The sequence below is a fragment of the Blastomyces gilchristii genome (genome assembly GCF_000003855.2).
Source record: "Blastomyces gilchristii SLH14081 genomic scaffold supercont1.11, whole genome shotgun sequence".
Classification (NCBI taxonomy): Eukaryota; Fungi; Ascomycota; class Eurotiomycetes; order Onygenales; family Ajellomycetaceae; genus Blastomyces; species Blastomyces gilchristii.
In genome coordinates, this window is record NW_003101672.1 from 520,215 (window position 1) to 536,961 (window position 16,747).

A 16,747-nucleotide genomic window follows, 5' to 3' on the forward strand; every position below is an offset into this window, starting at 1 on the left:
AGGTGGATGGAATTTCGGCGGCATCAGTGTGCATGAGGGAGCTTTTGCGGAGCCTACGGGTAGAAGTTGTAAAGGACCGCGACTCAACTACGAAACTCAGATCTTATTGTAACGTACATTACAATTGACAGGTCATAAGCTTTATTGGTAGAGCTCGTCACCGTAGTTACCATCGATACCGGTGATCTTCGTATCCCGTTCGCGTGCGACCGGGGTTTCGGGGCTCATATTCTTTGTCAATTATTTTTGTGACCTCCTTGAAGCTTTCCCGATAGATTTGGTGGCGGACCTTAGCTCCCATACAGAGTAGTCCATGACGAGCATATAAGTTGGGCCAGTAGCACGATTGGTCATGACAAGAAAGGCGCTGTCATTCCTCAACTAATCCGGTTTGATCTCTAGAACTCCATAGCCAGTGCACGAGGTAAAAATTTTTATGAAAAGAAAAAAGAAAATTGTGGAGGGAAGCGGCAAGAATTAAGGAAAAACCGAAAGCAAGGGCACATAGTAAAGCTCTCACCACCTACCAACCATAACCAAACACCAGCGCTAAACAATAACAGCAATAAGAAAGCCAGACCCCACCAAGCTCCGAGCACAAGATGGGCAAATTATAGACAATGAGAGATAGCTCCTAGAACTACCCTTATTGATCTAAAGGCGCAAAGATGGAATACATAGAGGTGGGGTGAAGCAAACGGCACCAATGAAAACATAGGCTAACGATAATAAATAGGCTGTAAACAAGCAACGAGGATGAATGTCTTGGTTTGGGTTTTGCAGAGAAGGGGTCTTAGGTCATGAAATAACCCCCAACCACCATTTGGGTTTTAAAAAATAGGGTGAATAGACGGATATTTTCCAATTTTGTTGTTTACTTCAATCCAAAGCCTTCGCTGTCCACTACAGCGCGCCACAACTTCTCTTCCAACTTCTCTCGGCTTTTGTAACGATACAAGGCGATCATATTGAAGCATGTCCTCGCGGTTGGGAACCTTTCTGAATCTTGCCCAAGGCATACAAGGCGGATCGAAAGATTTGTTGCGCCCATAGCTGGTATACGATCACTCCCAGTGATGAAGCTAAGAACTTTGCGCTGATCCCGGGGCGAGGCCCTGCTGAAAAAGTCCCAGAACCAAGTCACCACCGGCTCTTTTTCAGGATGATCCGTACGCCAATGTTCATAAACGGCGACAGCTTGTAACGATGGGATATTAAGCGCTTCATCTGAACCGCGCACAAGAAGTTCAATTTCTTCTGGACGGAATAGATGCATCGCATTTCCTCCGCAGACGGTGAAAAATCCTCGTTTGAAGGGTTCGAACTGACGTGCCACTGCTGTGTCTAAGAGATATTTGACATAAAGATCAACGTATTCTCGGCGATTAGAGTTGGTGACTGGTTTCCTTTCTCCTCCAGGACGTAGTGGAACCACAAGTTTCTCCCCGTATCGTTCTATCTGGACTACAAAATCAAGACAAAACGTCTCCTGGACATCACCGTCGTAGGTAAGTAAGTCGCGCAAGCCCTTTGCTAGTGTAGGTTGATATTCTGCGAGATCTTCCAAAGTGCATTTGAAGGTTTGTTGGGGAGTAGATAGGGTTGGCACGTTATTTGGAGGTGCACATGCAAGGAGTTTTCTGAAAGCAAATGGCGGTAAAGCGATGTCGAGAATTGTCGAGTTGTATATGGCCAAGCCAAGGAGCACGCCCACCAAAAAGAACTGCTCTGATGATTCGAAACAGTATGGGTTGAAGTAACAATACTGTGACTGCTCATCGTAAACAAAAAGCCCTGACCAACTATATCAGCTCCAGATTTTTGCACAAGAGTAAATAAAGGTTTTGGATGTAACAAACCGTGAAGGGGATCGAAAATTTCTCGAACTAGAAGTAGAAACCATTCTTTACGAAGGCCACCGGCATCAACACCCTCCTCGCCGAGAAATTCAATCCGTAGACCTTTCTTTATTTCTCCTTCCCCTGTGCCCACTACCTCGCTGACGCTGCGGAGGCTGTCCTCTGCCAGACATTCCCTCCGCACCTTCAGTACCAAATATTGGCTTACTCCTCGGCGACCCAGAATACTGTCAAAAAAAGCTTCCCGGGCTTTCTCCTCCATTTGGCGCCGCGCGTCGTGTTCGAGAATCCGTATTTTTGCCCAGATGCTCAGGAAAAACGAGTATTGACAAAATGAAAATTGACCAATACGACCCTCCCAAGCCTCAAAGTCCGGAATAAGGTCAGAATAATCTAAGAGCGTGTTGTAGAATGCGTTGATGGGAATAAGGTGTCTACGGCCCTGACCCTCGAGCCTCAATATTTCTTCACCGCCAGGTCGTATTCCATCACGTTTCCGGTTGTGGAACAAGTTGTTTGCAGAAAACAATAGGGCCATGACTTTTGCTGCTGCTCTGATTTGCCAGTCTTTGCCATACGTAACCGCCTGCTGGTTTCCAGGAGGAGCCTTTGGGGCATTTTCTCTATTGATTGCAGAGTGAAGTTGTGCTGGAGTAGTGTTACCAGCAGCTGAAAATGTGGGAACATAACCATCTATATTATCTTCATTCCTAGGTTTGGTCGCGTTAACTCGACGCCGTTTATCATCTCTAGTTAAGCGATACGTGACGAAACTACCAATGAGTTCAACAATGCGGCGGAAATGGCTTTCCGAAAATCTAGAAAACCAGGAAACCAGCGTGTGGTGACAGTCGACGGGTAAATTCGAGAGAAGACCGATAATCCGCTTAATAATAAGAGGGCGCCGGTCTGGTATGTCGCTGGATGTATCCATCGAAGTTGAGCGAGAGTGATGGGGAATCTTGCTGTGATAGCTCCAAATACCTCCACGATCTTCAGGTGTGTCGTGATAAGGCTTCTTCTGAACTTTAGAAATCCATGCTGATCTTGGGTTTGCGTGCAGGCTGGAAGAATATAATAACGGATTCTCTAGTAAAATCAAGAGGAATCGGATATCGTCCGGTCGCTTCAAAGGACGCCTCGGTCTCTGAAGAAGGTTTTCCGTTGCTTTAAGCAGGGTTATTTGCGTATGGCGTCGTGACTCTGCGATTTCTTGATCTAAAAGATAAACATCAGTGGCATGCCATAGTTGGGCCAACGCTAGTTTTCCCGGACTGTCAGTCTCCTCAGGCTTCATTTTTGCCCACTTTTCAGCCCACGACTCCCCGGCATGGATGATTTCTTGATACCATTCAGCAAGTTCAGACCAGTTAATACGTGGGGTCCTTGAGCTAGTTAACCTGTCGGCTGTTTCAGACGTTTTGTCCCTTGCGTAGTCATCACTTGAGTCAAGTCCATGGGCACGATTTCCAGTCCACCAGGAACCATTCTCCACAACATCACTCAGCAGAAGCGTTTTTGCATCCAATTGGAAAATCGGTGGGGTCGCCAGAGGCGTGGAAGCTGTATCCGTAGGCAGGTTTCTCGACTGTTGATTCCCTTCGGATGCCATTCGAGGACGATGGGTTCTCACGGTCGAAAAGGAAGAATTTATAGTATCACAACCATTAAAAGAGGCCACGAGATAGTTTTCCAAGGGACGAAATATCGATGCCGACCGGCTTGCGCCTAGCCTATTTTCGTGACCATGTGGAGATTGACTTGACTGTGAGCGGGTACGTCTCCCGCCTGGTACAGTCAAAATATCCGATCCACGGATGTGTTTAGTGTGCCCTGTTGGCTTCTCTGTGTCGGATAGAGACATCCCTTGCATATCACCTCCCAAACTCCTTATATTTCCAGATGAAGGCGCTTGTGATACAGGTGAGCGAGAGCCAGGGAAGTGTGATATTTCAAAGGTAGGCAATGGAGAGGGTGATGGAGTCCGCTGGTGGGATTGACCCGTACCATAAGGATTTGTCTGGTGATCATTGTTAGAGATGCCGCACTTTCTCGAAACAAGAGGTGGTGCGGCTGGATCCTGCTCCCCTGATTCCTCTAAAAAAGATCGAAGATATGAAGAGAGACACCGGTCAATGATATCCCGAGTATGTTCAAGAGATAAGTGTGGCACTAGCAAGTATTATTCAAGTAATGTTAGCTGTAGTAAACATTCGGAGTAGCAAGGAACAAACCGACCTTTATTTCCAGAATATGGGCCACGGGTGCTCTCTGTATTTCTAGGCAAGGTATTCGACGATTCGATACATGGCTCCAAGTCATTCATAGCGGTACATTTTCCGCATCTAAAGCCTTTTATTCCGTGCGGGAATGAATTGGTATGGTCGCATGTCATACACCGTCGCAACACGTAGTCTTCGTTTGCACTAGCATGCAATGTATTCTTCCGCGGGCTAGCGGACCTTGATGATCTCGAATGCTGACCGAGGTCATCTGCGTTTGGTTGTTCTCTGGCAACTGGCCGCTCCCGTTTCCTCCCAGAGCCAAATAATAACGGAAATTGATGGCTACTGGACCGGGTATGTGTACGATGCGATGGCGAAGAAAGGGTGGAGTCACTTTGCAAGGAGCGCGAATGGGATGGAGGGGTTTCGGGTTGATACGTCAGCGGGTTTCGCAGTCTTGGGCCATGATCATCGCGCCTCAACGAAGGAGACAAGGCTGCACTCTGCGAAGGCGGCGACGGGAGGGGCTTCGACTCAAGGTTGGATATCCGAGGAGGCATGGGATTCCGAAATATTTCAAAGAGCCGCGAATGTCTACGCAGGGAATCCTTATGGAGTCTTATTCCCAGGAGCCCTGGCGTGGATCAGGAAGGAAAGGAAGCGCTTTGTTACACACCAAGCAGAGTTGATTCCAGCGCCTGGGATAGTAAAGGGTGGAACAAATTAGAAATAGATTATTAACTTATAGGCAGCGAACAATACCAGAGTCATAGACAGAAGAGCGGTTTGAACAGGGAAAATCGCAGGAGAGGTTGCGTGGTTGGTGGTTGAAGCTGACTGTTTCCTGTCAACAACCGGGCACCAGTTGCAACATTCCACAGAAGAAATTCGTTGCAACGCGGGAAAGAAAGAAATAACACGGCAGCCGCGATTGTTCGGTAGTGATTGGCAGCTGTTATTGTGATATTTTTTTTTTTTTTTGTATCGTCAGGAACAGCCCATTGTCTGTCCCGTCCCCGCCCCCGTCGCCGTCGCCGTCCTGTTTTGAACTGTGTTTGAACTCTCCGGCTTTCTGACTTCCAGGTTTCCAGCCGCCAGCAGTTTGGCGGCGTGGGGCCCGAGTCGAGTGGAGTAAATAGGCTGGACTTAGGGGGAACACTCTCTGTTGATTTGCTGGGAGAAAACGAACAGGGACTTCCCGGAGAGCAGCCATCTCATCTGAGATCTCCAGGACTAGGGTCTCTTCAGGGCCGGCCAGCTTGGGAGAGGAAATACGGCATCAATCGATGATTGCACGGTGCGAGCAAGGACGAGACATGTTTCAGAAAGCTCCCATAACAGCGTACGTATTTGTCTGCAAAAGTATTCCAGTGGGTAACTAACTATGACTGAGGCTGCTTGCGGAACCGCTCAAGGCACGGAGATAATTTGCTTCTGACGTGATGCGGGCGAGATTTTGTCTCTTTTGCCCGCGAAACCTTCCACTGCTAACATGTAGTTCTTGATCTGAAAAACACAAGGTTAAAGCTATTTTATTATTTTATGCAGTTCTGTACTATATAGACATTTGCTCTCCTTCTAAATAAATTTCTTAAGTTTTCCATGTTCCTCTCAATTGACCGCCCTGTTCTGAAGGTCGATCGATGTCTTAAGTCACTATCAGCAAAGCTCAGTGTCTATTTAGCAAGGGTCTGGGATTTATATCCGATACTGCATCTCCCCCCCTTGGTTGTCTTCACCCAAAAGTGAACGGACGCCAACATCAAACTCGGAAGTAAGCCACCCTGAATGGCCCCGGCTGCTTATCACCCTGTTATACAAAATCCCATATAATCCTCAATCCTGCCTTCTGTCGCTTAACATCAGTACGAACAATTTAGCTGAGCTAGGCACTAGCATGTCTTTTGTCTCGTGTAGTACAGGACAGCACTTTCTGCCTCGCCTAAGTCCAGTATTTAGGCCAGATCAGGGCTGGAGCATGCTAAAGACCAAGGTAATCAGATCAACATTCAACTCCCCTCGCTCCTAGCTATGGGGACTCTCTTCTCCCTAATTCCTTGGAGTCCCTCAAAGAGGCAACTATAGATCTCTTCCGACATTATTGACTAGTGTATTGCATTGTACATACCTCTGCCCGAGAAGCGATATTTCCAACATCTTCACAGTGTGACAGGCTATTTAATTAGATGACCAGCAAGAGTATGGCTGTGTTTGCCGTTGGAAAGCAAGAGATACCCTGGGATTCTTGAGCCGATCACATAAAGACAAAGCAGTAAATCTTCAGCGTCTACGGGTTTCCTTCGCAATTCTCCTCGCTTCGAAGATCTGAATAGCGGGATACGGGAGAGGATTGTGTGCCCAAAAAATAATTTCCAGGATCTCGAGTGATTTGGAGATAGCAAAATGGCGGTTTTCTGAATGGACATAATCCACGCAGAGTTCTTGACCCGTAAGCTGAGAGCTCCACTCCTCCCCATTTTCCTGCCAGCTAACTCCGTTTGAGTCACAGGCCGCCAATAGAAGCACTGATTATCTTTGTAAATAGAACTTATCCGCAGTTGGCTTCACCATTTAACCTTGTGACTGACCCGAGAGTGTTCATCCTTGTTCGAATATGTTGGCTGAGTCTCAACACACTAAGAGATCCTTAGTGTGAGGCTCAAAGAGCTCTCGCAATGTCGGAATGGAATACGATGAGATGGGGCAGGAGCTTGTGAATTAGCCCTGAGGATCATGATATGATTGGTCCTCAGCCTCTACAAGACCGTTGTGGCTGAACAGAACCCAGAGGAAGAGCAAGGATACTGAACGCTTCTTCCTTCGCGTTGGTGAAGCCGGAACTATTCTCTTGTTAACCAAATTTAGAAAAGAATGCTATCTTTCATTGCCATGAAATCCTGTCCAACACCAAACAAGACGAGATCAAGGTGTGGCACACAACATATATCATCACTAGATAAAAGTCATTTGACCTTGCCCCACGAGGAACATGCAAGAACATCGGCAGAGTTTTATCTACCATTATTACATAGAAGAAACTAAAAGTCTTCAACAACTGGGTGGCCGCATCTGGATATTCATGGTTGCCCTACCTACCTCCAGTTTTCGGAAATTGCGAGATGAGAGCCGACGCGTGGTAACTCATAGTCACCATTCTGTTAGCTCTGCCTGGAGGGTTGCCTCTGAGAAATCAAGAGGGCCGGCCACCTTTTGAATAAATCAGGAGCAGATCCACGCTGTTATGTTCTAACAACAAGCAAGATCTTCCAATTGAAAGGGTTGACAAATACATCGTATCTTTGCCTTCGTACACAGGAAGCCAGCTTCCATTGTTGTTCGCCGCTAACACGTTCCACAAGATATTGCAAAACCAAAGCCACAGGTTGGCGAAGTTGGGAGTATTTCTTAAAAAGGAATGTATGCTTGTGCAGAGCTTTCGAGGATGTAAGAATGGGACGAGTTCATCACCAAGAGAAGCAGAGACGTAGAACCCGTGGTGGAAATGGGTAAGCGTAAAAGGGTGTGAAAGTAATTTGGAACCTTGTGGGGTTCCCGTCTTGGCATCAAACTCTAATTCAACTCTTCCATACGATACGCTGTACTCCCTACTCCCTAACTTGATTTGTCTGTTGTTTCAATATCGTTGTTAGTAACTATGTTAATCTAGCTGTCATGGAATTGCTATCAAATTTATTGTGAGTGTATGCGGGTACATAATTATACTAGTCCAAACTGAAGATGCTGGATGGGAGACATTCTCGTAATGGGCATCCACATATCTCGATATCTCTGTGCCAGGTAATTGGTTAAATTTAGTAGTCTTCAAGGTGTACTCCCGTTTGTTTTATGTTAAATATATATACTATCTATATTGAATTTAATAGGACGGATTTCAACTAGTTCCTCCAGTCTACATCTCTCTTCTGTATTGCACCGTTCTCTGTGCCGTCACAGAAATACTAGATCTGTGAACTCTTCATAATAAGTAGTAGTTGGAAACAGCTGGCAATGCAGCTATGGCGAGTCTTCCCCCACGTGCAGCATTGGCATAAGTGGAACGATGCACACGGAAGGATGGGTTGGGTTCACCACATACTCACAGTACCGGTGGAATTTAATCAGAGTGATCGAGTGTGAAACATTAGAATAATTATTATATCAGAAATGCCAGTATAAGGCCAGAAAAATGATGTGATGAAGGACAGTCAGAGAATATATGCCTCTTCCCTTGCCGTCTCTAGCCCACTCTACTGGAGCCTTTCCGCAAAGAGCCGACTCTGGGCCGAGTTTTGCTCCCAATACAGTACTTTCTCTTGGAGAAGATGCCATTGCCTTCCCGCTTTCCAGATCTTGCCGCATGTTAATTCCGTTTCTGGTCAAAATAATATCACCTAGGTTGATCAATTAATATTTACTAATGACATGTAACCCAACCCACTTTAACCCGCAACTATCCCACAGCTCTATTTTATCGATCCTTGGGCTACTAAGTTGCATTGATTCAAATAAAACATCACTGCCCTACCTAGGTGTAACAGATCATGGATCCTGTGATTTTCAATGCTCTTAGCGCAAAGCCATGATGCTATAAAGGCTAGAAACGCATCGACTTGAGAATGGATATTGTCTCTACAACATTGTCCTTGTATTGATTCCGTTTGGTCTTCCCTGCAGTTCCTATGGCATTGTTCAGGCAAAAGCCGGGATGACGGGCTTCTTACCCGCAATGAAGGGAATATACACGTCTGCAGTCCATTCACAAATAATGTACTTGGGCCCCGAGGAATTTTATTATACACAAGAGAGAAGGGCACGTTCTGCTGTGTTGTGTATGCGTATGAGACCCTGGGTAAGCACCCAAACTAATGGCAATTTCCGAGGCTGCTACCTACCTAAATGACACGCTAGAAAGTCAAAATTAGCCACCATGTAGCCTGATATTCTTTTGTACACCTTGAACGGCCTTGCTGTGAAAATATTCAAACTCCCAACGCCCAGCCAGATCTGTGGATGCTAGTACCTAGCGTACCGGCTGGTTCTTGGCTTGGATGTGAGGAGGGATTTGCGCACCTAGCCGCTTTGCTGGGGATGGCATACAAGTAGCCCCAGAGTAGTCGCCACTTCACAGATTGTCAGCCCAACTCCGGACAGGCGGGTGATCATAGACAGTCCTATGTTAAGGTGTGGTTAGAGATTATAGTTGTTTGAACAAACTTCGCGTAGTGAGTAAATCTCAATCAGCTTTTGGAAGATACTTTTGAAGGTTCGGGCCACACGGACCAGCCCCCGTACCCAGTTAATAATAGCAAAACGTGCCAACACCATCCAGGTGAATTGCAGGAGCGGTTGAATTCCTCCCTGTGTGCTTGGCCAATGAACGATGAGTTACCCGGCAGCTAGACGACCCCTGACGCAGGAGTAACAGTCCTTCTCCCACGGAACCAGATTCGGAAAACTGAGCGCGAGATGAAGACAATACCCTGCTTCTTTGAAATCGGTGATAAGCAATTGTTGCAGAAGAAGTGTCCCACAAACAAAAATAGCTTTCTGTTATGGCCTTATTGGATCAGATTCTCTAGAGTTTAGCCAGGTATCGGTGAAATCGAGCCGTACATCACAATTCTCAACAAGGAGACTTTCATGTCCGCCTTTCACAGAGCCAGCTGGTCAAGTAAAACTCAAAGCCCATGTTATTTCCGGGGTAGTAGTCGTAAACTTCAGCCTTAATGCTGTACAATATGTTACCTAAGTTTGTGCCATTTGCCGCCCCGGGAATGTAGGGCTTCCCTGCAGGATGAGCCATCGCCCTTTTACCTCATACCCCTGTGATCGGATTGGAGGCTCGCTATAATAAATTTTGCTGAAACTATTTCAACATAATAACTCATCCAGCAGGCATTCCTCACCAGATTGCTGGGTATGCAAGGACTAAACATGCAGAATGCGGGGAAGATGCTTCTAACCCAAATTCATCAACTGCTGTTCATCGATCGTTAAACCATGCTCTGCTTCTCAGCACTAGCTTAGCCAGATGATTTCAGTCCAACTTATCCAAAATCGGGTGCTACTTTAGAAAGGTTCAACTGCACCTTAAGAAATATGTTGCATTAATGCCAATGCAACAAAAGCTGGTAGGCTATTAGGTTGAAGCCGAACCTATATCCCTTGGATAAGAAATGATAGGTAAACCAGTTTCCTTTGTCGGTGCCACTGACCGACAAGTCTGTGTTTCAACAGCTCCTTAACAGGGCTCGTGCGGGGCATCGAGGCTTCAGCGACGGTGTCTCCACTGCTCATTCGGCCCATGAATTCTCATAGATGAGGATAGTAAACCTGTCAGGCGTGAAGTGGCCAGCTTTGCTGTACGTGCTAACAAGGGTAAACCATTTTAATGGTCTGACAAGACCCTTGGTGATGATACACCCCGTCAATGCAAATAAGCAGAATCCTGGTCCAATTGGGCAAATACAAGCTGACGGCAGCAAGGCAGTAAAGTAGAGCGCGAAAGATATGGAACAAGAATTAACTCATTATGCCCAAGTGACTTTTGGGGTCAGTTTCCTAAGAGAGAAAACAAATGGCTGAGGTTCCCTGTCAAGATAAATTAATGAGACACCAGTTGGTTAATACGCAGCGACTAGGGAAGAGGGGGAAGAGCTGAATATCATCATCCAGATAATAAGTAGTGCATGCTATCAATGGCTAGAGGAGCTCTTGAAATGTAAATGAATTACGATCGCCGCAAGGCGGTGATTACATGCTTCCAGTTAATGAAGAAGGGAGGTTTAAGGCTGGGAAAGCTTGATCAGTGACGGATCGGAATAAATATTTACCGGAAGCCCTAATGATCGAACATTGCTTAAGTCAACCATCAGGCAAGAGCCTCACAGTTCTTCCCGAGCATCTTCAAACATAGGAGCCACTTTTGCCCACTACAACAACCATTACCATGTTAACGCCTCTCAAGTTCCTATACTATAGGAATGGCAACGTATCATCGAGATACCCCTTGGACAGCTCTAGTGGTTGCTCTGGGGGTTTGAAGCTGCTCATCCTCGGTCAACCCCTCCCCGTGTGAAGCCGCTCGCATGGGGGGGCCTTAAAAGGCAGGGAGACTCCGGGATTCTGCAATTGACATCAACACTCATAACCTAAGCCCTAGCTGGCTAGATAGGCTTCCTTGCAAGAGCATGTGACAATAAATGCTCTCCCGTTTTCCGACTTTATTCACCGGAGTGCGCAGAGTCTCCCATGTTGGGAACGCGAACTAGAATATTTTGACAGTATGCGCATCGCGCGGCTCAGAAATGTGATAATTCAACGTTGACAGAACCAACTTGGCTGTGGGTTGGTGCTACCTGTTTAATATTTCTCTACATCTCCCACTATAGGCCCCTCATATACCTGTTTTAACGAAGAAAAACGCTGCCTGGAAAAAAAATACTCCCCTCGAGTCCTTAGACATCCCTGTCCTCTATGGATGTCTCCTTCATTGGCACGGGGATGCTCCTTGGTTAAGGATAGTTTGACTTGGTCTACATATGTGGCTTGAGTCGAGGAAAACTTTATATTTTTGTCTGTATTGCTGACGCCCGTATCTTGCATTCCACACTTGTTACTTGCGTTTCCAGTTCATCATATAAAGACGCATGTTTCCTCTCTTCATCCGACTCGTCTGGCTCTTGAAACTAAGACCAAATCCTCCGAAAATTGCAAAATAACTCTGGATCCCGATTTTCACATTCTCTCCCCACTTATACTCTGGCAATATGATGAAAGCTATCATCATTCTTAGCTTTGTAGCGCAGGTTTTCACTGCGGCTGTTAGCCGCGAGCCCGACTCCGGTGACGATACCAGCACCCGGCCCTTCCCCCTCCCCCCTCTCTCCCCTATCCAGGCGGAAGGTCCGGATCCAGACAAAGTATACATCGTTGGCCTTACGCATGGCGGAACGGGATGCCCCTCAAATTCCGTCAGCCATATCCTTTCAGATGACCGGACCGTCATGACACTTATTTTCGACGAATATGTAGTATCGATTGGCCCTGACGTTCCCATCACCGACAGCCGTAAGAACTGCTAGTTGAACATCAATCTGCGGTATCTAGGTGGCTTCCAATACTCGATATTCTTAACTGACTACCGAGGATATGCAAGGCTAGATAAGGGTGTTAGGGGTGTCCAAAAGAGTACCTACTACTTTTCTGGTCAGACTAAACAGGTATGATGTTTCCCTGTCCGGTCTATCATTTGTCTGAGAGATTATCCCTAAATCTGTTCTAGGCTTCCACCATGACAGAGTGGAACGGTCCAATGGATAAAGACTATCTTCTCCACGATGAGACAGACCATACCTCCATCGTCTGGTCTCCATGTGGTGCCAACGGAGCATTGAATATCAATTCCCAGATTCGCCTAACCAGCGGTAATCGGAACGCTCGTGGCGTGCTGACCACAGACTCCATTGATGCCAGTGTCAAGCAGATTGTCCATGTCAGGTGGCAGAAGTGCAAGCAAGCATAGTAGTTTGTAGCTTGGATTCATGCGACTTCGTTGCTAATCCGCACCGGGAGGCCGGCTGGAAATGGTCGTGGACAAGTATGATGTTGTTGATACTGCACGATTGGGAGAACGCCTGACGAAATGTATTGAAACTCTCGTTTCTAGTTTTTCTATCATGTATTTTTCTAGATGGAAGAGAAACCAAGTTGAAGATGATTAAATTGTTTGATCACATGCGGATCGATCTATACTATGTCATAATCTGAATGGCTACAATACAATATAACCGCATATATACTGTCGTTCGCGGACAATGACATTCCCACTCCCCCTGCCTTGTTCCGGGGAGACCGGTACATCTGTAGATCGCTTGGCATAAAGCTCACTAGCTCCCCGGGTTACACAACTACTACCAGTTGTCTTCACCAACCAGATCTAAATATAATAAAATGGACAATCCTTCCATTTATGGAACATCAATCTCAAACTGAGATGCTATTATCGGAGATGAAACAACAGTAAGTAAGCCCGGGTCCCGCTCCTTTTCCCTTTCAGTTTATTTATTTTGTATATTTATATTTTTTGGTTGGTTGGAATAAAGATGACGAAGGAAGTAAGCGGTAAGTTCATGTGTTACTACGTAAACTTCTGCAAGTATTCAACAGGACGCAAAACTGATCCCACAAACTACGCCGCAAAGAAAGTGAAAAGTCATTATAGAACCAACACCTAGAGCACGCAAATGGGTAATAAAGAATCTTGTGGATTTCTTCTCCTTTTTCTTTGCTATATGCATTACCGAATCGATTAAAGTCGTAGCACACCATGCACGTAGTCGGTGCAGCTGCTGAGATAAAACTTTTTCTTTTCCCCGGTCCTGTGATAGGTGGAGTGGTTTGGTAACGCTGGTTCCGCCAACGTAGGCCCGAAGCCAGGGGGGAAAACACATTCCAACACCGCCACCAACTCCAATGCCCATCCCCATATCCACCATCGCCCACTGCTCATCGCCCCATTTAACGGTATCTCCAGTAGCTCTGGGTATTGAGGCGTTTCCAGGTCTTCCGTCTGCCGGCGGTGGTCTTGGTGTAGCTGTGACCCCGTCCAAGGCCACGGGATTTCTTGCCAGCGGCGGTCAAGCCACGGTTTTCGCGGTGCTAGTAGGGGAAAGATGTTAGAACTTTATCTTCTACCGACCGGCATGGTTCTTTTGAGTCCCGTGTAAAAATTATAGTAAAACGTACCTTGTGCACCGGTTTCACGATCCAGTTGATGCGAGGATCGCGGCGGATGGCTTTGTGCTGGGGATCGACGAGGATGACCTCGAAGTACTTATAGGTGGAATCCTCGTTGATCCAGTAGGAGTTGAGGACACGCAAGTTGGCGCAGCGTCTGCCAACACGCTCTTCGGCAGTGCATCTCAGCGAACGCTGGTATTTGAGCTGGTTGACACCATGGTTGGTGGGCTTGCCTATTTGATTTTACAAGTTCTCGGGTTAGAAATGGTGCATTTTTCTTCAATTGGGCAACTTTCATTATTGGACTGCGGAATGAAAGATAAACCACCTACCGTAGGTGGCGCCCTTGGGGGCTTGCCGCTTGCGTCCTCCACGTCGGACACGGACACGGTAGATAACGTAGCCCTGCTTGGCCTTGTAGCCGAGACGGCGGGCCTTGTCGGGGCGTGAGGGGCGGGAAGCACGATGGATAACGTTGAGTTGACGAAGCTATATTGATGCACTCTCAGCAAAGTTCAACGAGTGTATAGCAAGACACAAAAAAATTTCTTTCATGTGCCACAGTTATGAATGATCTCTCGCCGGAGGATGGATTGGGTTTGGACGCATTCAGATCCAATTCCAATTGATGGTTTTGTTTCTTGTCTTTCCCGGCGAGGATTTCATCTTGGACATTCGAGGGGTCTCACCTCCCAGCATCGGACACGCAACAGGAAGCGGATCACATCGGACTGCTTCTTCTTCTGAAGCTCCTCCACGTATTTAAGAGCACCCATCTGTACGAGACAATTGTGAGCTTCTCGGACAATGAGGTAGGTTATTTCAATGACAGCAGGATTTCAGCATCTGAGCAAGTATGCGAATCAGAAATCACGTACCTTGTCGTCGTGGAATCGTTGCTGGTGGTTGTCGTGGTCGTTGTCGGGTTCGTCAACGCAGCAATCGGTCGATACAATCTTCCCTTAGCCTTGCAAATGTGTGAGGCGCTAGCGGAATTAAGCGAGCCGAAGGGAGCAAGCGGTCTTGGCATTAAATCACGTGTAAATTTGGCGATTAGTCATCTGGTACGTCGGTCTTTGGCATCTCAGAAGATGAAATCTACAAGTGCAAAATGTCTCATTTACTCGCCAGAGATCAAGAAGCGAGAGGACTCTGATTCAATTATCAATCTATCCCATGCTCCCGTAACTTACTTCATGAACAAATAAGCTAACTAACAATAATAATCCCATCAAATATTAATACCTCAGCAAACCTTTACCCCCTTATTTTCTATCAACAGGCAGCGCCTTGGTAAGTGCCTTCATCCCCTTCACCATCTGGTGCGCCATCCTCCCCCACCCATACGGTTCCTTTTTCTGCAAAGAAGCATCTTTCTCCTTCCCAATCTTCAACATGTCCTGAAGATGCTGCTCATCTTTCTCAAAGGTTTTCGCCTTGGCTCTCCTCTCACCTTTTTTCCCCCTGGGTGCGGGTTCCCCTTTAGCATCCCTCTTCCTGGCATCATCTTTGCGGGCCAAAAGTCTGTCGATCTCAGCTTGAGACGCTTCCGCGCCAATGGCGATTACTCGACGAGTCTCTGCGCAATCCCGTTCCCACGTTTCTGCAGGGTCCGGGGGAACTTCGAGGTTGGAGATGTATGCCGTGAAATCGTCGCATTCCTGAACCAGTGATCTGGTGCACTGAAGCAGTTCTTGGCTTCTGTTATACAATGGATGTTTGTCAGATGATACATCTTCAAGGTCGAGTTTCTGAACGACCGCTGTGGACCCGGACGCTGATGCCGAGGACTTCGTCCCGGAGGGAGCTAGAGCGGTGCCAATTAGGGCAATTATGCTGGCGTGAAACTTTTCAGATTCAGATTCCCTTGAGCCGCAAATAACGGTTAGAACCCAGTTTTAGCAAGGGAATGGAAACTGAATTGCAAAGGAGGGCGAAGGAAATCCTTCAAAACAGAACTAGAGAGAAGAAAGCGGGAAAATGGTATTTGAAACATAATTATGGGTTTCAAAAACAAACCTCTCCCTCATTACCGCCTCTACTAGCCCCACAAGCCTCATCTCCTCCTCACCAATGCACTTCTCGAACTCTTTAGCGTAATTGTCTCTCTTCTCAGTCCGCACCATTGCCGCCTGCAGGTCCCTCAAAGCTTTCCTATGACCTCAGTTAACATTGAGTCCAATCAAGAATAGGGAGCTACTTAACCCAGATATATAAAACCCCCTCTATATAGCGTATACAGATATCTCACCTAGTCAGCTCCACTTCCTCGTCGTCCTCCTCCTCTTCATCCTCACCATCATTCTCAGTCGCACCTAGGTTCACATCCTCATTCACAAGTCCATCGTCAGACTGGTCGTCATCACCCGCATATTCTGAATTTTCTTCACGTTCTCCCATGGATGAACGCGTATTTATCCTCTTCCCTCGAGCCCCAGCCCCAACCCGCATCCGCTTGCTCTTCTCCTGACCTGCCGCCGCGCTCGCTGAAGCTGCTACTGCTGTTTTTAATGGTTAAATTGTACTTCCACGGCAATGACACATTGTTGATGAAAGGGAGGCGAGCAGATGATGGTATAGGAGAATGAGGTCAATCAGGGGAACTAGAGGTGAGGTCGTTAGCTCACCAGCTCTCTTTCTACCACGCGGCATTTGCCCAACGCACGAGGTTGATACTGGGGCAATCCGGCGTCTTCGCACCCCTCTTGGATGCAATTACAAAACCTAATGGAGTTTAATGAATTGATGTGTCACAGATTAAACGGTGGAGATGCAAGATGTTGGTGATCAGATAGAATAACCCAGGCAGGATGCACTGAACCACTACCCCCATATACATGTGTGGTTTAAGGGGCTGGGTCATGTGATACTCAGGCTTCCAGAAACATCAGAGCGTATATATAGATGGGAGACGGAGACCAG

General features: G+C 46.9%; 3 protein-coding genes across 3 annotated transcripts; 1 reads left to right on the forward strand and 2 right to left on the reverse strand.

The window, feature by feature from the left end:
• Positions 1–3: 3 nt before the first annotated feature.
• BDBG_05376 (other hect domain ubiquitin protein ligase E3) lies at positions 4–5,506 on the reverse strand. The gene is made up of 3 exons (XM_002623822.2): positions 4,098–5,506; positions 1,860–4,031; positions 4–1,794 (listed from the first exon to the last, which is right to left on the reverse strand). The coding sequence occupies exons 1-3, from the start codon at positions 4,642–4,644 to the stop codon at positions 875–877; spliced, it is 3,639 nt and encodes a 1,212-aa protein (XP_002623868.1). The 5' UTR covers positions 4,645–5,506; the 3' UTR covers positions 4–874.
• Positions 5,507–11,853: 6,347 nt separating this feature from the next.
• On the forward strand, positions 11,854–12,608 carry BDBG_05377 (uncharacterized protein; the record flags this gene model as incomplete). The annotated part of the gene is made up of 3 exons (XM_002623823.1): positions 11,854–12,154; positions 12,194–12,306; positions 12,369–12,608. 3 exons carry the CDS (start codon positions 11,854–11,856, stop codon positions 12,606–12,608), a joined length of 654 nt encoding a protein of 217 aa, XP_002623869.1.
• Positions 12,609–12,788: 180 nt separating this feature from the next.
• On the reverse strand, positions 12,789–16,477 carry BDBG_17260 (60S ribosomal protein L15; the record flags this gene model as incomplete). The annotated part of the gene is made up of 9 exons (XM_002623824.2): positions 12,789–13,744; positions 13,832–14,058; positions 14,158–14,314; positions 14,515–14,601; positions 14,704–14,781; positions 15,142–15,691; positions 15,845–15,979; positions 16,077–16,326; positions 16,453–16,477. The coding sequence occupies 9 exons, from the start codon at positions 16,475–16,477 to the stop codon at positions 13,604–13,606; spliced, it is 1,650 nt and encodes a 549-aa protein (XP_002623870.2). The 3' UTR covers positions 12,789–13,603.
• Between the last annotated feature and the right edge of the window lie 270 nt (positions 16,478–16,747).

Bases quoted from the DNA above. Each gene is read 5' to 3' on its own strand.
- BDBG_05376 (XM_002623822.2), bottom strand. From the start codon at position 4,644: ATGCCTCCTCGGATATCCAACCTTGAGTCGAAGCCCCTCCCGTCGCCG. The intron at 4,032-4,097 runs GTCGGTTTGTTC...AATACTTGCTAG, and splicing joins CCCATATTCTGGAAATAAAG to TGCCACACTTATCTCTTGAA. The intron at 1,795-1,859 runs GTTTGTTACATC...ATAGTTGGTCAG, and splicing joins AATTTTCGATCCCCTTCACG to GGCTTTTTGTTTACGATGAG.